The sequence below is a fragment of the Microplitis mediator genome, chromosome 1 (genome assembly GCF_029852145.1).
Source record: "Microplitis mediator isolate UGA2020A chromosome 1, iyMicMedi2.1, whole genome shotgun sequence".
NCBI classification, from domain to species: domain Eukaryota; kingdom Metazoa; phylum Arthropoda; class Insecta; order Hymenoptera; family Braconidae; genus Microplitis; species Microplitis mediator.
This window is the reverse complement of record NC_079969.1, coordinates 3,834,521-3,852,036: the sequence shown is the minus strand read 5'-3', so window position 1 is coordinate 3,852,036 and position 17,516 is coordinate 3,834,521. Positions and strand designations below refer to the sequence as shown.

General features: G+C 34.4%; 1 protein-coding gene across 1 annotated transcript in view; it reads right to left on the bottom strand.

Moving 5' to 3' along the window:
- LOC130670368 (uncharacterized) overlaps positions 1 to 17,516 on the bottom strand; it is a 31,597-nt gene that overhangs the window by 8,959 nt on the left and 5,122 nt on the right. The window contains exons 2-4 of the mRNA XM_057473759.1: positions 11,756 to 11,864; positions 602 to 655; positions 301 to 360 (exon numbers count right to left, since the gene is read on the bottom strand). Of these exons, the coding sequence (XP_057329742.1) occupies positions 301 to 360; positions 602 to 655; positions 11,756 to 11,864 (223 nt within the window). The remainder of the gene's footprint in view (positions 1 to 300; positions 361 to 601; positions 656 to 11,755; positions 11,865 to 17,516) is intronic.

The window sequence follows — 17,516 nt, the reverse complement described above, 5'->3', positions numbered from 1 at the left end:
CAAAGTGCTGATGCTTGTAATCTCAGAACGATAATGTAATCCATATTCGATCGGAAACGTTTTTTATGCATCAAAAACAAATTTAAAAATAATAAGAAGATCAAATAAAAATAAAACGTGATTGATGCCTTGAGCGAGATTTTTATTTTTAAAATATGGTATTTTATTTACATCGCGTATACTTAAAAAAGAAATTTAAAATGTAATTAAAAACAGAAAAGCTATAGGCGAAGGTTTCATACCCACGCGTACATAATTCTTACATAGAATGGTTCAATATTTTATAGTTTTCTTAATTACCTGATAAATGATGAAACTCAGAAACGTATTGATCACTATCTTCAGTCTCACAACTACTTCCTGTGAAAATTGAATACAATAATTAGAATTTACTAATAATCGATGTTGTCTGTAATTATTATGATGATGGATATGAACCAACATACTAGATTATTAAGCTTCCTAGCAGCTGCTAGTGAAGCTAAAGTGATTTCGTCTCAAAGTATTAGCAAAAAATTTCTATAACACTCAGATTACGGAGCACTGAAAATTTTTGTTGTCTAATATTTAGTTTTTACCAAAATTTTACTAAAGAACTTACCATCTTGGAGCCACGATTCTTGTCTATACTCTGGACTGGAATATCCACTGGAAGCTAAAATAGAAGTGATAATGTATGAATTTTTTAGACAAGAGTTTTTTCGGGACTTTTTTGGGTTTTCTCAACTATAGGACATCATAATGAACAAAAAAAGTTTATATTATGATGGGTTATTCCCAACAGCAGCAAAGTTACGGGCCACTCTTCATAGAGAATCATCTCCATCCATCTCCACCCATCTCCACCCACCCTCTTATGGGCATGAACTCGAAAAATAAATTTTTCTTAGGACTTGAAAGGGCTTTTTCCACTAAAGGATATCATATTGAACAAAAAACGTTTATATTATGATTGGTTATTCCCAACAGGAGCAAAGTTAGAGGCCACTTAATAGAGAATCATCTACGACCATCTCCACCCATCTCCACCAATGTCCACCCACCCTCTTATGAGCATGAACTCGAAAAATAAATTTTTCTTAGGACTTGAAAGGGCTTTTTCCACTAAAGGATATCATATTGAACAAAAAACGTTTATATTATGATGGGTTATTCCCAACAGGAGCAAAGTTAGAGGCCACTTGCTAGAGAATCATCTACGACCATCTCCACCCATCTCCACCCATGTCCACCCACCCTCTTATGGGCATGAACTCGAAAAATAAATTTTTCTTAGGACTTGAAAGGGCTTTTTCCACTAAAGGATATCATATTGAACAAAAAACGTTTATATTATGATGGGTTATTCCCAACAGGAGCAAAGTTAGAGGCCACTTAATAGAGAATCATCTACGACCATCTCCACCCATGTCCACCCACCCTCTTATGGGCATGAACTCGAAAAATAAATTTTTCTTAGGACTTGAAAGGGCTTTTTCCACTAAAGGATATCATAATGAACAAAAAACGTTTATATTATGATGGGTTATTCCCAACAGGAGCAAAGTTAGAGGCCACTTAATAGAGAATCATCTACGACCATCTCCACCCATGTCCACCCACCCTCTTATGGGCATGAACTCGAAAAATAAATTTTTCTTAGGACTTGAAAGGGCTTTTTCCACTAAAGGATATCATATTGAACAAAAAACGTTTATATTATGATGGGTTATTCCCAACAGGAGCAAAGTTAGAGGCCACTTCATAGAGAATCATCTACGACCATCTCCACCCATGTCCACCCACCCTCTTATGAGCATGAACTCAAAAAATAAATTTTTCTTAGGACTTGAAAGGGCTTTTTCCACTAAAGGATATCATATTGAACAAAAAACGTTTATATTATGATGGGTTATTCCCAACAGGAGCAAAGTTAGAGGCCACTTAATAGAGAATCATCTACGACCATCTCCACCCATGTCCACCCACCCTCTTATGGGCATGAACTCGAAAAATAAATTTTTCTTAGGACTTGAAAGGGCTTTTTCCACTAAAGGATATCATAATGAACAAAAAACGTTTATATTATGATGGGTTATTCCCAACAGGAGCAAAGTTAGAGGCCACTTAATAGAGAATCATCTACGACCATCTCCACCCATGTCCACCCACCCTCTTATGGGCATGAACTCGAAAAATAAATTTTTCTTAGGACTTGAAAGGGCTTTTTCCACTAAAGGATATCATATTGAACAAAAAACGTTTATATTATGATGGGTTATTCCCAACAGGAGCAAAGTTAGAGGCCACTTAATAGAGAATCATCTACGACCATCTCCACCCATGTCCACCCACCCTCTTATGGGCATGAACTCGAAAAATAAATTTTTCTTAGGACTTGAAAGGGCTTTTTCCACTAAAGGATATCATAATGAACAAAAAACGTTTATATTATGATGGGTTATTCCCAACAGGAGCAAAGTTAGAGGCCACTTAATAGAGAATCATCTACGACCATCTCCACCCATGTCCACCCACCCTCTTATGGGCATGAACTCGAAAAATAAATTTTTCTTAGGACTTGAAAGGGCTTTTTCCACTAAAGGATATCATATTGAACAAAAAACGTTTATATTATGATGGGTTATTCCCAACAGGAGCAAAGTTAGAGGCCACTTAATAGAGAATCATCTACGACCATCTCCACCCATGTCCACCCACCCTCTTATGAGCATGAACTCAAAAAATAAATTTTTCTTAGGACTTGAAAGGGCTTTTTCCACTAAAGGATATCATATTGAACAAAAAACGTTTATATTATGATGGGTTATTCCCAACAGGAGCAAAGTTAGAGGCCACTTAATAGAGAATCATCTACGACCATCTCCACCCATGTCCACCCACCCTCTTATGGGCATGAACTCGAAAAATAAATTTTTCTTAGGACTTGAAAGGGCTTTTTCCACTAAAGGATATCATAATGAACAAAAAACGTTTATATTATGATGGGTTATTCCCAACAGGAGCAAAGTTAGAGGCCACTTAATAGAGAATCATCTACGACCATCTCCACCCATGTCCACCCACCCTCTTATGGGCATGAACTCGAAAAATAAATTTTTCTTAGGACTTGAAAGGGCTTTTTCCACTAAAGGATATCATATTGAACAAAAAACGTTTATATTATGATGGGTTATTCCCAACAGGAGCAAAGTTAGAGGCCACTTAATAGAGAATCATCTACGACCATCTCCACCCATGTCCACCCACCCTCTTATGGGCATGAACTCGAAAAATAAATTTTTCTTAGGACTTGAAAGGGCTTTTTCCACTAAAGGATATCATAATGAACAAAAAACGTTTATATTATGATGGGTTATTCCCAACAGGAGCAAAGTTAGAGGCCACTTAATAGAGAATCATCTACGACCATCTCCACCCATGTCCACCCACCCTCTTATGGGCATGAACTCGAAAAATAAATTTTTCTTAGGACTTGAAAGGGCTTTTTCCACTAAAGGATATCATATTGAACAAAAAACGTTTATATTATGATGGGTTATTCCCAACAGGAGCAAAGTTAGAGGCCACTTAATAGAGAATCATCTACGACCATCTCCACCCATGTCCACCCACCCTCTTATGAGCATGAACTCAAAAAATAAATTTTTCTTAGGACTTGAAAGGGCTTTTTCCACTAAAGGATATCATATTGAACAAAAAACGTTTATATTATGATGGGTTATTCCCAACAGGAGCAAAGTTAGAGGCCACTTAATAGAGAATCATCTACGACCATCTCCACCCATGTCCACCCACCCTCTTATGGGCATAAACTCGAAAAATAAATTTTTCTTAGGACTTGAAAGGGCTTTTTCCACTTAAGGATATCATATTGAACAAAAAACGTTTATATTATGATGGGTTATTCCCAACAGGAGCAAAGTTAGAGGCCACTTAATAGAGAATCATCTACGACCATCTCCACCCATGTCCACCCACCCTCTTATGGGCATGAACTCGAAAAAAAAATTTTTCTTAGGACTTGAAAGGGCTTTTTCCACTAAAGGATATCATATTGAACAAAAAACGTTTATATTATGATGGGTTATTCCCAACAGGAGCAAAGTTAGAGGCCACTTAATAGAGAATCATCTACGACCATCTCCACCCATCTCCACCCATGTCCACCCACCCTCTTAAGAGCATGAACTCGAAAAATAAATTTTTCTTAGGACTTGAAAGGGCTTTTTCCACTAAAGGATATCATATTGAACAAAAAACGTTTATATTATGATGGGTTATTCCCAACAGGAGCAAAGTTAGAGGCCACTTGCTAGAGAATCATCTACGACCATCTCCACCCATGTCCACCCACCCTCGTATGGGCATGAACTCGAAAAATAAATTTTTCTTAGGACTTGAAAGGGCTTTTTCCACTAAAGGATATTATAATGAACAAAAAACGTTGATATTATGATGGGATATTCCCAACAGGAGCAAAGTTAGAGGCCACTTAATAGAGAATCATCTCCATCCATCTCCACCCATCTCCACCCATGTCCACCCACCCTCTTATGGGCATGAACTCGAAAAATAAATTTTTCTTAGGACTTGAAAGGGCTTTTTCCACTAAAGGATATCATATTGAACAAAAAACGTTTATATTATGATGGGTTATTCCCAACAGGAGCAAAGCTAGAGGCCACTTAATAGAGAATCATCTACGACCATCTCCACCCATGTCCACCCACCCTCTTATGAGCATAAACTCGAAAAATAAATTTTTCTTAGGACTTGAAAGGGCTTTTTCCACTTAAGGATATCATATTGAACAAAAAACGTTTATATTATGATGGGTTATTCCCAACAGGAGCAAAGCTAGAGGCCACTTAATAGAGAATCATCCACGACCATCTCCACCCATGTCCACCCACCCTCTTATGAGCATAAACTCGAAAAATAAATTTTTCTTAGGACTTGAAAGGGCTTTTTCCACTTAAGGATATCATATTGAACAAAAAACGTTTATATTATGATGGGTTATTCCCAACAGGAGCAAAGCTAGAGGCCACTTAATAGAGAATCATCTACGACCATCTCCACCCATGTCCACCCACCCTCTTATGAGCATAAACTCGAAAAATAAATTTTTCTTAGGACTTGAAAGGGCTTTTTCCACTAAAGGATATCATATTGAACAAAAAACGTTTATATTATGATGGGTTATTCCCAACAGGAGCAAAGTTAGAGGCCACTCAATAGAGAATCATCTACGACCATCTCCACCCATCTCCACCCATGTCCACCCACGCTCTTATGGGCATGAACTCGAAAAATAAATTTTTCTTAGGACTTGAAAGGGCTTTTTCCACTAAAGGATATCATATTGAACAAAAAACGTTTATATTATGATGGGTTATTCCCAACAGGAGCAAAGCTAGAGGCCACTTAATAGAGAATCATCTACGACCATCTCCACCCATGTCCACCCACCCTCTTATGAGCATAAACTCGAAAAATAAATTTTTCTTAGGACTTGAAAGGGCTTTTTCCACTAAAGGATATCATATTGAACAAAAAACGTTTATATTATGATGGGTTATTCCCAACAGGAGCAAAGTTAGAGGCCACTCAATAGAGAATCATCTACGACCATCTCCACCCATCTCCACCCATGTCCACCCACGCTCTTATGGGCATGAACTCGAAAAATAAATTTTTCTTAGGACTTGAAAGGGCTTTTTCCACTAAAGGATATCATATTGAACAAAAAACGTTTATATTATGATGGGTTATTCCCAACAGGAGCAAAGTTAGAGGCCACTCAATAGAGAATCATCTACGACCATCTCCACCCATCTCCACCCATGTCCACCCACGCTCTTATGGGCATGAACTCGAAAAATAAATTTTTCTTAGGACTTGAAAGGGCTTTTTCCACTTAAGGATATCATATTGAACAAAAAACGTTTATATTATGATGGGTTATTCCCAACAGGAGCAAAGCTAGAGGCCACTTAATAGAGAATCATCTACGACCATCTCCACCCATGTCCACCCACCCTCTTATGAGCATAAACTCGAAAAATAAATTTTTCTTAGGACTTGAAAGGGCTTTTTCCACTAAAGGATATCATATTGAACAAAAAACGTTTATATTATGATGGGTTATTCCCAACAGGAGCAAAGTTAGAGGCCACTCAATAGAGAATCATCTACGACCATCTCCACCCATCTCCACCCATGTCCACCCACGCTCTTATGGGCATGAACTCGAAAAATAAATTTTTCTTAGGACTTGAAAGGGCTTTTTCCACTAAAGGATATCATATTGAACAAAAAACGTTCATATTATGATGGGTTATTCCCAACAGGAGCAAAGCTAGAGGCCACTTAATAGAGAATCATCTACGACCATCTCCACCCATCTCCACCCATGTCCACCCACGCTCTTATGGGCATGAACTCGAAAAATAAATTTTTCTTAGGACTTGAAAGGGCTTTTTCCACTAAAGGATATCATATTGAACAAAAAACGTTCATATTATGATGGGTTATTCCCAACAGGAGCAAAGTTAGAGGCCACTCAATAGAGAATCATCTACGACCATCTCCACCCATCTCCACCCATGTCCACCCACGCTCTTATGGGCATGAACTCGAAAAATAAATTTTTCTTAGGACTTGAAAGGGCTTTTTCCACTAAAGGATATCATATTGAACAAAAAACGTTCATATTATGATGGGTTATTCCCAACAGGAGCAAAGCTAGAGGCCACTTAATAGAGAATCATCTACGACCATCTCCACCCATGTCCACCCACCCTCTTATGAGCATAAACTCGAAAAATAAATTTTTCTTAGGACTTGAAAGGGCTTTTTCCACTAAAGGATATCATATTGAACAAAAAACGTTCATATTATGATGGGTTATTCCCAACAGGAGCAAAGCTAGAGGCCACTTAATAGAGAATCATCTACGACCATCTCCACCCATGTCCACCCACCCTCTTATGAGCATAAACTCGAAAAATAAATTTTTCTTAGGACTTGAAAGGGCTTTTTCCACTAAAGGATATCATATTGAACAAAAAACGTTTATATTATGATGGGTTATTCCCAACGGGAGCAAAGTTAGAGGCCACTTAATAGAGAATCATCTACGACCATCTCCACCCATGTCCACCCACGCTCTTATGGGCATGAACTCGAAAAATAAATTTTTCTTAGGACTCGAAAGGGCTTTTTCCACTGAAGGATATCATATTGAACAAAAAACGTTTATATTATGATGGGTTATTCCCAACGGGAGCAAAGTTAGAGGCCACTTAATAGAGAATCATCTACGACCATCTCCACCCATCTCCACCCATGTCCACCCACGCTCGTATGGGCATGAACTCGAAAAATAAATTTTTCTTAGGACTCGAAAGGGCTTTTTCCACTGAAGGATATCATATTGAACAAAAAACGTTTATATTATGATGGGTTATTCCCAACAGGAGCAAAGCTAGAGGCCACTTAATAGAAAATCATCTACGACCATCTCCACCCATCTCCACCCATGTCCACCCACCCTCGTATGGGCATGAACTCGAAAAATAAATTTTTCTTAGGACTCGAAAGGGCTTTTTCCACTGAAGGATATCATATTGAACAAAAAACGTTTATATTATGATGGGTTATTCCCAACGGGAGCAAAGTTAGAGGCCACTTAATAGAGAATCATCTACGACCATCTCCACCCATCTCCACCCATGTCCACCCACGCTCTTATGGGCATGAACTCGAAAAATAAATTTTTCTTAGGACTCGAAAGGGCTTTTTCCACTGAAGGATATCATATTGAACAAAAAACGTTTATATTATGATGGGTTATTCCCAACGGGAGCAAAGTTAGAGGCCACTTAATAGAGAATCATCTACGACCATCTCCACCCATCTCCACCCATGTCCACCCACGCTCTTATGGGCATGAACTCGAAAAATAAATTTTTCTTAGGACTCGAAAGGGCTTTTTCCACTGAAGGATATCATATTGAACAAAAAACGTTCATATTATGATGGGTTATTCCCAACAGGAGCAAAGCTAGAGGCCACTTAATAGAGAATCATCTACGACCATCTCCACCCATGTCCACCCACCCTCTTATGAGCATAAACTCGAAAAATAAATTTTTCTTAGGACTTGAAAGGGCTTTTTCCACTAAAGGATATCATATTGAACAAAAAACGTTTATATTATGATGGGTTATTCCCAACGGGAGCAAAGTTAGAGGCCACTTAATAGAGAATCATCTACGACCATCTCCACCCATCTCCACCCATGTCCACCCACGCTCTTATGGGCATGAACTCGAAAAATAAATTTTTCTTAGGACTCGAAAGGGCTTTTTCCACTGAAGGATATCATATTGAACAAAAAACGTTCATATTATGATGGGTTATTCCCAACAGGAGCAAAGCTAGAGGCCACTTAATAGAGAATCATCTACGACCATCTCCACCCATGTCCACCCACCCTCTTATGAGCATAAACTCGAAAAATAAATTTTTCTTAGGACTTGAAAGGGCTTTTTCCACTAAAGGATATCATATTGAACAAAAAACGTTCATATTATGATGGGTTATTCCCAACAGGAGCAAAGCTAGAGGCCACTTAATAGAGAATCATCTACGACCATCTCCACCCATCTCCACCCATGTCCACCCACGCTCTTATGGGCATGAACTCGAAAAATAAATTTTTCTTAGGACTCGAAAGGGCTTTTTCCACTGAAGGATATCATATTGAACAAAAAACGTTTATATTATGATGGGTTATTCCCAACAGGAGCAAAGCTAGAGGCCACGTAATAGAGAATCATCCACGACCATCTCCACCCATCTCCACCCATGTCCACCCACCCTCGTATGGGCATGAACTCGAAAAATAAATTTTTCTTAGGACTTGAAAGGGCTTTTTCTACTAAAGGATGTCATACTGAACAATCTTAATTCTCATAATGCAGCTTGAATTCGAAAAAAAAAAAAATACAAGTATATCCCGGAAAAATAGCTACTCGATAGGGTCCTAGAATTCGCTATGGGTGTCCACTCATCGATAACTTCATTGTCTTCTTTCCTTTATAGTCTTAGTATTAATGTCCAGATATATTCCTCATCCATTTCGAAAGAATGAATCAATGAACAATAAATTATTACAGTTTATTGGCTTTGAGTATAATGTCATTATGACAAAACAAAATTTTATACAAATTCATTTTGAACATAAGTTTTAACTTTGATTTTATTGAAATAAAAAATATAAGGAAACATATATGTACTGTTTACTATAAAATTGCGTGATTTAAATTTTTTAAATGTCTAAAACTGGCCCTAGAGTGTCCAAAAACGGTACCTCTACTCTATACCAATGGATTTTTTGCACACATATATGTTATATATATACTTTTTCATACAAGCCATGTATGTTGTGTCTTGAAGTTGTGCCGGAAAATTAATATGAGTTGAAAGTTACTCATAAGACAACTTATTGTACTGTTCTGTAGTTGTCCTATAGATTTTTCTGAGCTATTTTGATTGATAATTGCAAGAAAAAGCCCTACTACTATACAGCAAAACGACCCCAACCGCATAATTAGGGAGAGATGTTAGGTCAGGGGATTAGGAATGGGTGAGAGAAAGCTATGACGGAACTGTATCTAAAAGACATCGATTTTACATAAATAAGATTTATAGATAATATCATAAGCTAATGAAATTCCGAGTATGAAAATTCTTAATGGACTTTTTCGAGAGTTAATTGACAGAATTTTACAAGAAAACATTATTATTCCCAACCGTTAATTGCACAACTTGAACTATAATTGTTTCTATTAAAAAAACAAGAAATTCTGAAGTTTAGATGTCTCGATTCTTAAGATTTTTATATTTTTTATTTCAAATAATATTGAGGAATCGTCTTTGGCAAAGTAGAAGTGTGAGGTAATACAATTACTACCGAGAAATTGCGGCATTATAGGTAGTGATTGAGTTTCATATTGAGGGGTTTCAAAACTTGTGACTGATGCTTCTCGCATTTCTTTTTTTTTTTTTTTTATTTCTTATCGCATTCATTCACAATTTTTTTCTCTGCTCTCGCAGCATGCAAAATACCAGACAGAAACTGTCAATCAATGTTCGAAAAAATATTTTTATCCTAATTCTTTCTTTGTATCCCCTTATTTGACTGTATTGTCACGATATTTCTTATATATTTTACGGGTGTATTTCTTCTTGAATTTCTCTAAGCTCGAAATTCGCGACCGTAAATTATTACATGGAAATTTTCAAAAATTACTATATTCTAAAAATTGAAACTATGGAGTATAGAAGTACCATTTGTGGCCACTGTTTTATTTTTGGGCATTTAATACTTTATTTTAATCAATGAAAAAATGTAAAATTAAATTTCCATTTTAATAGGGTGATAAAAGTATCTTTTTACACATTTTCAAAATTAATTTTATCGTTGCATCTTTTACAAGTTATTTTATTTAAATTTTTCGATTGTTGAAAATTGACCCTCAAGTGGCTAAAAACGCGATCTCTAACCTATGCAAGCTATTTTGTGCTGAATAGATTAAACTATTGTTTAGTATTGAATTAGTTATTACTAGGGCCAGGATTTTTGAATTAATTTGAAAATAATTAATTCTTAGCGATGTGAAATTTTTTATATTACCGGGAAAATATTGGTCTTATTAAAAAATTTTTGAAACAAAAGTTGCCGGGAATTTAATTTTCTAAAAAAAATGTCTCTTATAAATTTTCCTTAAGACTAATAAGAAAGCCGTAATTTCAAAATTAAGATTTTTATAATTAATAAAATTTTGAATCATTCATTATGAATCTTAATTTTTAAATCACGGTGAAAATATTGGTCGTATTAAAAAAGTTTTTAAACAAAAGTTGTAGGGAATTCAATTTTCTAAAAAAAATGTCTCTTATAATTTTTTCTTAGGACTAATAAGAAAGCCGTAATTTTAAAATTAAGATTTTCATAATTAATCAAATTTTGAATCATTCATTCTGAATCCTAATTTTTGAATTACAGTGAAAATATTGATCGTATAAGAAAATCGTAAGAGACATTTTTTTAATAAAATTAAATTTCCTACAACTTTTGTTCGAAAACTTTTTCAAAAAAAACAATATTTTCGCCGTTATATCAAAACTTTGAATTACTCATTTCAAAAGTAAGGCAAAAATCTTGTCCCTAGTTATTAGATTTTCGAAAATCTTTATCTTTAGGTAACACAACCTGAAGATTTTGTTTTATGAACATTTGAAAAATAACATTTTCAACACGATTCATCAATGTACTAAGATGTATCAACAGAGTTTACTGCTGCCTGTAAGTGACAGTTTTCCTTCAAGGGGATAGTAAAATGTTCCTGCCCTCTCTATCGTGTAATCACGTAGTTATAGTGTACAACGAGCAATGGATTCATCTTTCGTTCAATGTATAAGTTTTATCATCCACAAAGCTTGATGTTTAGATGACAGTAGAAATTGAAAGACTACCCTCAAAGTACGAAATTGCTATAAATATGAGTACAGATTGCAAGTTGTATGTTACTCCATGTCATATTTTTTATCTTATGAATATATGTCATCAAAGACAACATCAGAAACATTTACTTGTCTTATCTAAGACATTTACTATTAATTATATAGTTTTTTATAGATATGGTGAACACTATACTTATTGATTATATTTTATATTTACCGTGATGATTTTTATCACTTGATGTACTCTCATTGGTTGTGTATGTATTACAGTAATTGATATTTAACAATCCATGAACCGAATCAGGTAATTTTGTGAATCCATCGGTCTGAAAAATAATGTATTCATTTTAATATCTACATTAGGGTGAGCTAAAAAAACCAACCTATCGAATTTATGTCTTAGAAAGGACCTATATATTGAAAAAAAAATTCTCCCATTAGGCAAAATTTTTAGCTCAATTTTAAAAGGTGTCGGTAGCTATTTGAAAATTCCCATTTAAATAACATGCAAAAAAATTTTTTTTGATTAAAAATATTATAACTTTTGAACCGTGAGAGATAAAAATTCGGCTCTAGAATATTCTTGTATGGCATTAAATTTCTTTAAAAAAAGTCCTGGGAGTCAAATTTGTAAACTTGATATTTCGTATACTAACAGGCTATCAAAGTCTAGAGTAAACAAATCATACAAATTTAAGGCTTTGATATTAAAAATATCAAAACTACGAGAAAATTTGTTCTATATGTAGTGCAATGAAATCACCAACAATATCCACGTTGTAACAAATAATATTTTGTTATCGATCACCATAAAAGAAAAGTATTTGGAAAATCCAAATAAAGCCTTAAATTTGTATGATTCTGTTTACTCTAGACTTTGATAGCCTGTTAGTATACGAAATATCAAGTTTACAAATTCGACTCCCAGGACTTTCTTTTAAGAACTTTAATGCCCTACAAGAATATTCTAGAGCCGAATCTTTGTCTCACATGGTTCAAAAGTTATAATATTTTTAATAAAAAAAAATTTTTTTGCATGTTATTTAAATGGGAAATTTCAAATGGCTACCGACACCTTTTAAAATTGAGCTAAAAATTTTACCCAATGGGAAAATTTTTTTTTCGATATATAGGTCTTTTTTAAGACGTAAATTCGATAGGTTGGTTTTTTTGGCTCACCCTAATATACATATATATATGTAATATAAATAATGATAGAAATATTATGGTGATAAAGAAAAATATCTGAAAAACAATTGATTATATCGTCCTCACTATGGTATTTTGTCTGACAACTACTGCATTGAGGGGTCAAATGAGGACAAAATTTCTATGCAATTTCACCCTCATTTGGCCTCGCACAATCTCACCAAAGTTGGTTATTTGAGATTGAAATGGGGGCCAAAACTTTTCATTGTTTAAATTCAAAAATACTCTTTTCGAAACTCGTATTTTTAAGCTATTCGAGCTTCCAATGAAAATGAGAAAACGGTGTAATTAATCAGTCAAGTAGATCTTAAGTAGAATTTATTCTAATACAGGGAGAAAAAAATATCGTGATTGGAACGATCTACTGGATAGTGATTTGTGTATCTTGAAGACAGCGATCCGTATACAGTTACCGTCGCGATCCATTCTAGTCCCATTCACGATCCGAATTGCTGTCATCAGAACTATACATCAATAATCGCACTTTTTATGTTAACATTCGATAACATTAAAAATTTTGCTCACCTCGAACGCGAAGCGGGCAGGTAATGCTCTACTGTCATTATTTTTTAAAAATATTAGTGACTTCTATTGCAGTGACGCAACGGAAATATATTTATATATCTGTAGAATTTAATATGTTCGTCATATATTGTAATTTCCGACGAGGAATTCGATCTTCGCAAAGATATTTTGAAAGTATTTTATTTTATTTAAATGTAAGTTTTTTACCTATGATTTATTGTGGTTGCGCATGAAATATTTAATGGTAATAATTAAATATGAGATTTAATAGAATCGATAATGAATAGATATATCTGATCATCTATATTGAAGGAAGTAAATTGGTTTGGCAGATAGAGGATGAGTCGAATAACTGATAAACGAGAGGGAAATCGAGAAAAATATCGAGGTACAGACATTGGAAGATATGAGATATAAATGTGAGCTGGAGATAGAGAGAAACAGAAAGACTTCCGGTAAACGATTGGTAGGTTTCCTCCTTGCGGAGCAATCTTGTGGTAAACCTGATTACCGGTTTCTGTGAATCTTCGGTTATTAGCGCAGAGACTAAGCGCCAAGTACTATTTTTGAATTTAAATATATATGAAGAGAAAGTATATGTTTTGCAGTGAAGAAGAAATACTTTTGAAAATCAATAAAATTTTAATTATCATTACTTAGAGATAAAATGGAAATTTCCACACCTCAAGCTCGAATGATAAATGAAAAACTCTGATATTTTATTATACATTTTTTTTTTTGTGACTTTTCTACTGAGTACTAACCGCAGCATCGACGCGACAGTAGTATAAAAAAAGTCGTATAGCAGAATCAAAGAGTCGATAAAGAAAAGTCTGGAAAAATTTTAGCCTGCGGGCCAGCCCTAAAACTCCTGGCTGTTTACGAGCTGATTGGGTTCAAATTGTTGTATTTACACGTTTTCGAGCTCAAAAAGTTTTGAATGTTGAACTAAAAAAAAAAAAACGATTGAAGAAATCGAAATTCATCAAAATCCGAGCGATTTTTGAATTTTCTGAGAACGATTTTTGAGGAAGCAAATGAATTGAGACCAAAACCGACAAATTTTCCTTTGAACTCTCAAATTTGGTAGTTCATTATATTTCTTAATTTTGAATAAAAAATGAATCGTAAAATCTGAGCTCTTATTTTTAATAAGAAACGATTAAATAAAAAAAAGTTAAATAAATGAATTTTTTTGACATGTAGATTATAGAGATAAGAAGAGATATTTTAAAATTGAAAATGAGGACTAATAACAGAAGTTATTAACTTCCCGTTATTAATTTGCAGACGTTAATATCCGGCCGCTATTTTAATTATACGTCTATCATTAATAATTCCACAACTCACTCTAATTCCAACGCGTTTCAAATTTCTTATTTTACTTTTTTTCTTTTACGAATGTCGGATTTGAAATCTATTCAGAATGTTCATTGAAAAACCTGTAGTCAGAAAAATCTGTACACAGAATGAAATAAAAACAAAAATTTTCTTATCACTAAGAAATTTCTTAGCTTAAGAAAATTTCTGTTTTCAATTCATAATGAAAAAATCTCTTTGTGTCAAGAAATTCTTTTTTTTGGGAACCCTTAGTCACATCAATAATTATTGTAGTCATATGATACATATCACTTAAACGGTTGACACAACGCAAGTTTTGCGTAGTGAATAAAAGAGCTAATGACTCGTGATAAAAAAGCACAAACATCGTCGCGTGTCGACGTTTCATTCAGGGAATAATTTTCCCAGAAGTCAGAAGACCCGTCTATGCTTCTCTCGGTTGGTTTTCAGCCTCATCATCGCAATTTTCATTGTTGTACAAAGTTATTGACTTGGATGACTTACTACTCAAATGTGTGTTGTCCATGTCTGCATACATGTTGATTAAAAACACACGACCTTTTTTTACTGACTTGCGTATCCGTGTGGGATACAATAATGTAAAGGTCATGTGTAGTCAAAGTCAGTACTTACGGTTATGGCTTTCGGATTCGGGTGTTTGGAGTCGCGTGCGATGAAATTGATGCTCCATTCGTGAAGGGGACGCCCCGTCACTTCAATGCACAAACTAAGGGAATATAGGGATTCTATATACTATACAATACAGTGAATACTCTGTTGTATATTTATATGATCTGAACTAGGGGAAGTAAAAAATTACATACAAGCTACTGTATAAGGAGAAAGGGTGGTCTCTAGATTGTTAATCGTGCACTTTGCTACGGTTTTACAGTAAAGTCATTATCATTGACTGAAAAAAGGATGAAAATAAAAGATATGATTTCTTAAATAGTAAGGATCCATTTCTTCGATAGTCCCTGTTTAAAAATATTGATTGAAAAGAATTAAAAGTGATGAAATTCGAATTCTTTTCGATAATTTCAATTGATTTCAATTTTTTTGTTTGTATATATAGATATAAAGTTTACATAAAGTGACCGCTTCTCAATTCTTTTCAATCAATATTTTTAATCAGGGGTAAGAAACGATTTTTTAAATAGTAAGGTACCGGTGGGTAATAAGGCCTAGTCCTAGCTAAGGGAGATTTTGAATAGAATCGAAAATATTGCATTTAATTATAGAAATGTATCATTAATCTTTGTTTCAATACATTAGCCATAAAATATAATGAAGTAATGGTAATTTTTACCGTAAAAAAACAAAAAATTAAACTTTTACAAAAACCATATGAATAGCACTTTAAAACACAAGTGTATTATTTTAACACACATTAAATGTGTTCTATGTTTAAGGCCATAAACAAAACTATAGTTTTTTGTAGTCACTTAAAACACGTTTCACAGTGTGTTAAAAATCTATAGATTGCTTATGGCGTTTCAATGTTATTCGGCAAATGTGTTAATTTCGACTACACACTGGGTTTTAAAGTGAGGCCTTATTTTACTGCGGTAGGGTAATAAGGCCTACGGGTTAAACAAACTGTAATAGTTAAACTATACTTAATAAAATTGGTATTAGAGATAAATCATCACTTAAATTTAGCAATAATACTTTTTAAGAGTCAGAAGACTAGATTACTTTGCTCAACAGCACTTAAAACTATCAGTATCCTTTTTAAGAGTCAGAAGACTAGATTGTTTTTTATAATTTCTTCTGCGCTACGACAGCATATGACGGATGATGAAATATAGAAGACAGGGAACGTGGTATCGAGACTCTATAAACTTGTCGTAACATCTCTATGCAAGACCCTTCTACTAGAGTAGCTTTTAACGGAGGCGATTATTTTAAATATCATTTCTGTCACTGAGGCCTTATTACCCGCGGGTACCTAACGAAATTTTTGTTACATACAAAAAAATGATGTTTAAGAACTGATTTCTTAAATACAGAAATCTTTTTAAATGCTAAGAAATCCCTCTATCAGTGTAGAATCCATTCAAATGGGTCAAAAACCGCATAGAAGCCAATGCAAGTCTATTGGTTTCTATGCAGTTTTTGACCCATTTGAACAATAATCTGAAAGAAATAAGATCGTAATTGAGAATTAGCACACCCTCATTTCATGTTTCAGGTTCGAAATAATATATTGTGTGGCTCGAAATTTTATTTTTGGATTTTGCCCCTTATTTCATTCTCAAAACAGCAAAGTGAACTTCTCACCCTCAATGAAGTTTACTGACCCTCATTTCATATTCAAATGAGGTCAAATGAGGAGCAAGATTGCAACCTCACCACAATTGGTTATTTGAGGTCGAGGTGAGGGCAAAAATTTCGACTTGGGTTTCCGGAGAGTTTATGAACGCATTATGGTAATCGAATTGTTCCTCTGGTTCAACCAGATAATATTTGTGAGCATAGAAATTGCACTATTCTCTTCCTGAGTAAATTTCTGAACACGTCCTATTATTAGCAAATGATTCTGATGTGTGTTGACACAAAATGTTATCTTACTCAATTAGTTGGTTATGAAATACGATAAGTCAAGTACTTTTGAGAGCTTGGATTTCGAGTGGCAGCATATGCTTGTTGTTGAAGTATCAATTAAGTATTACTGACTACCAAGGGCATAGTGTGGGAATCGAATGATTTTTATTATCTAGAGATAAATCAAATGTTTGTATTCAATGCTAAAGATGTATCACATCTATAAAACTACTATAAACCCGGGGTGATTTTCGAGTATGAGTTTTTATTATAGGATGAGACAAACTTATTTCAAATACGAAAGATACAAAAGAGAAAAGAAAATGACAAGGGGGTCAGAGAAGAGGGTCGATTGG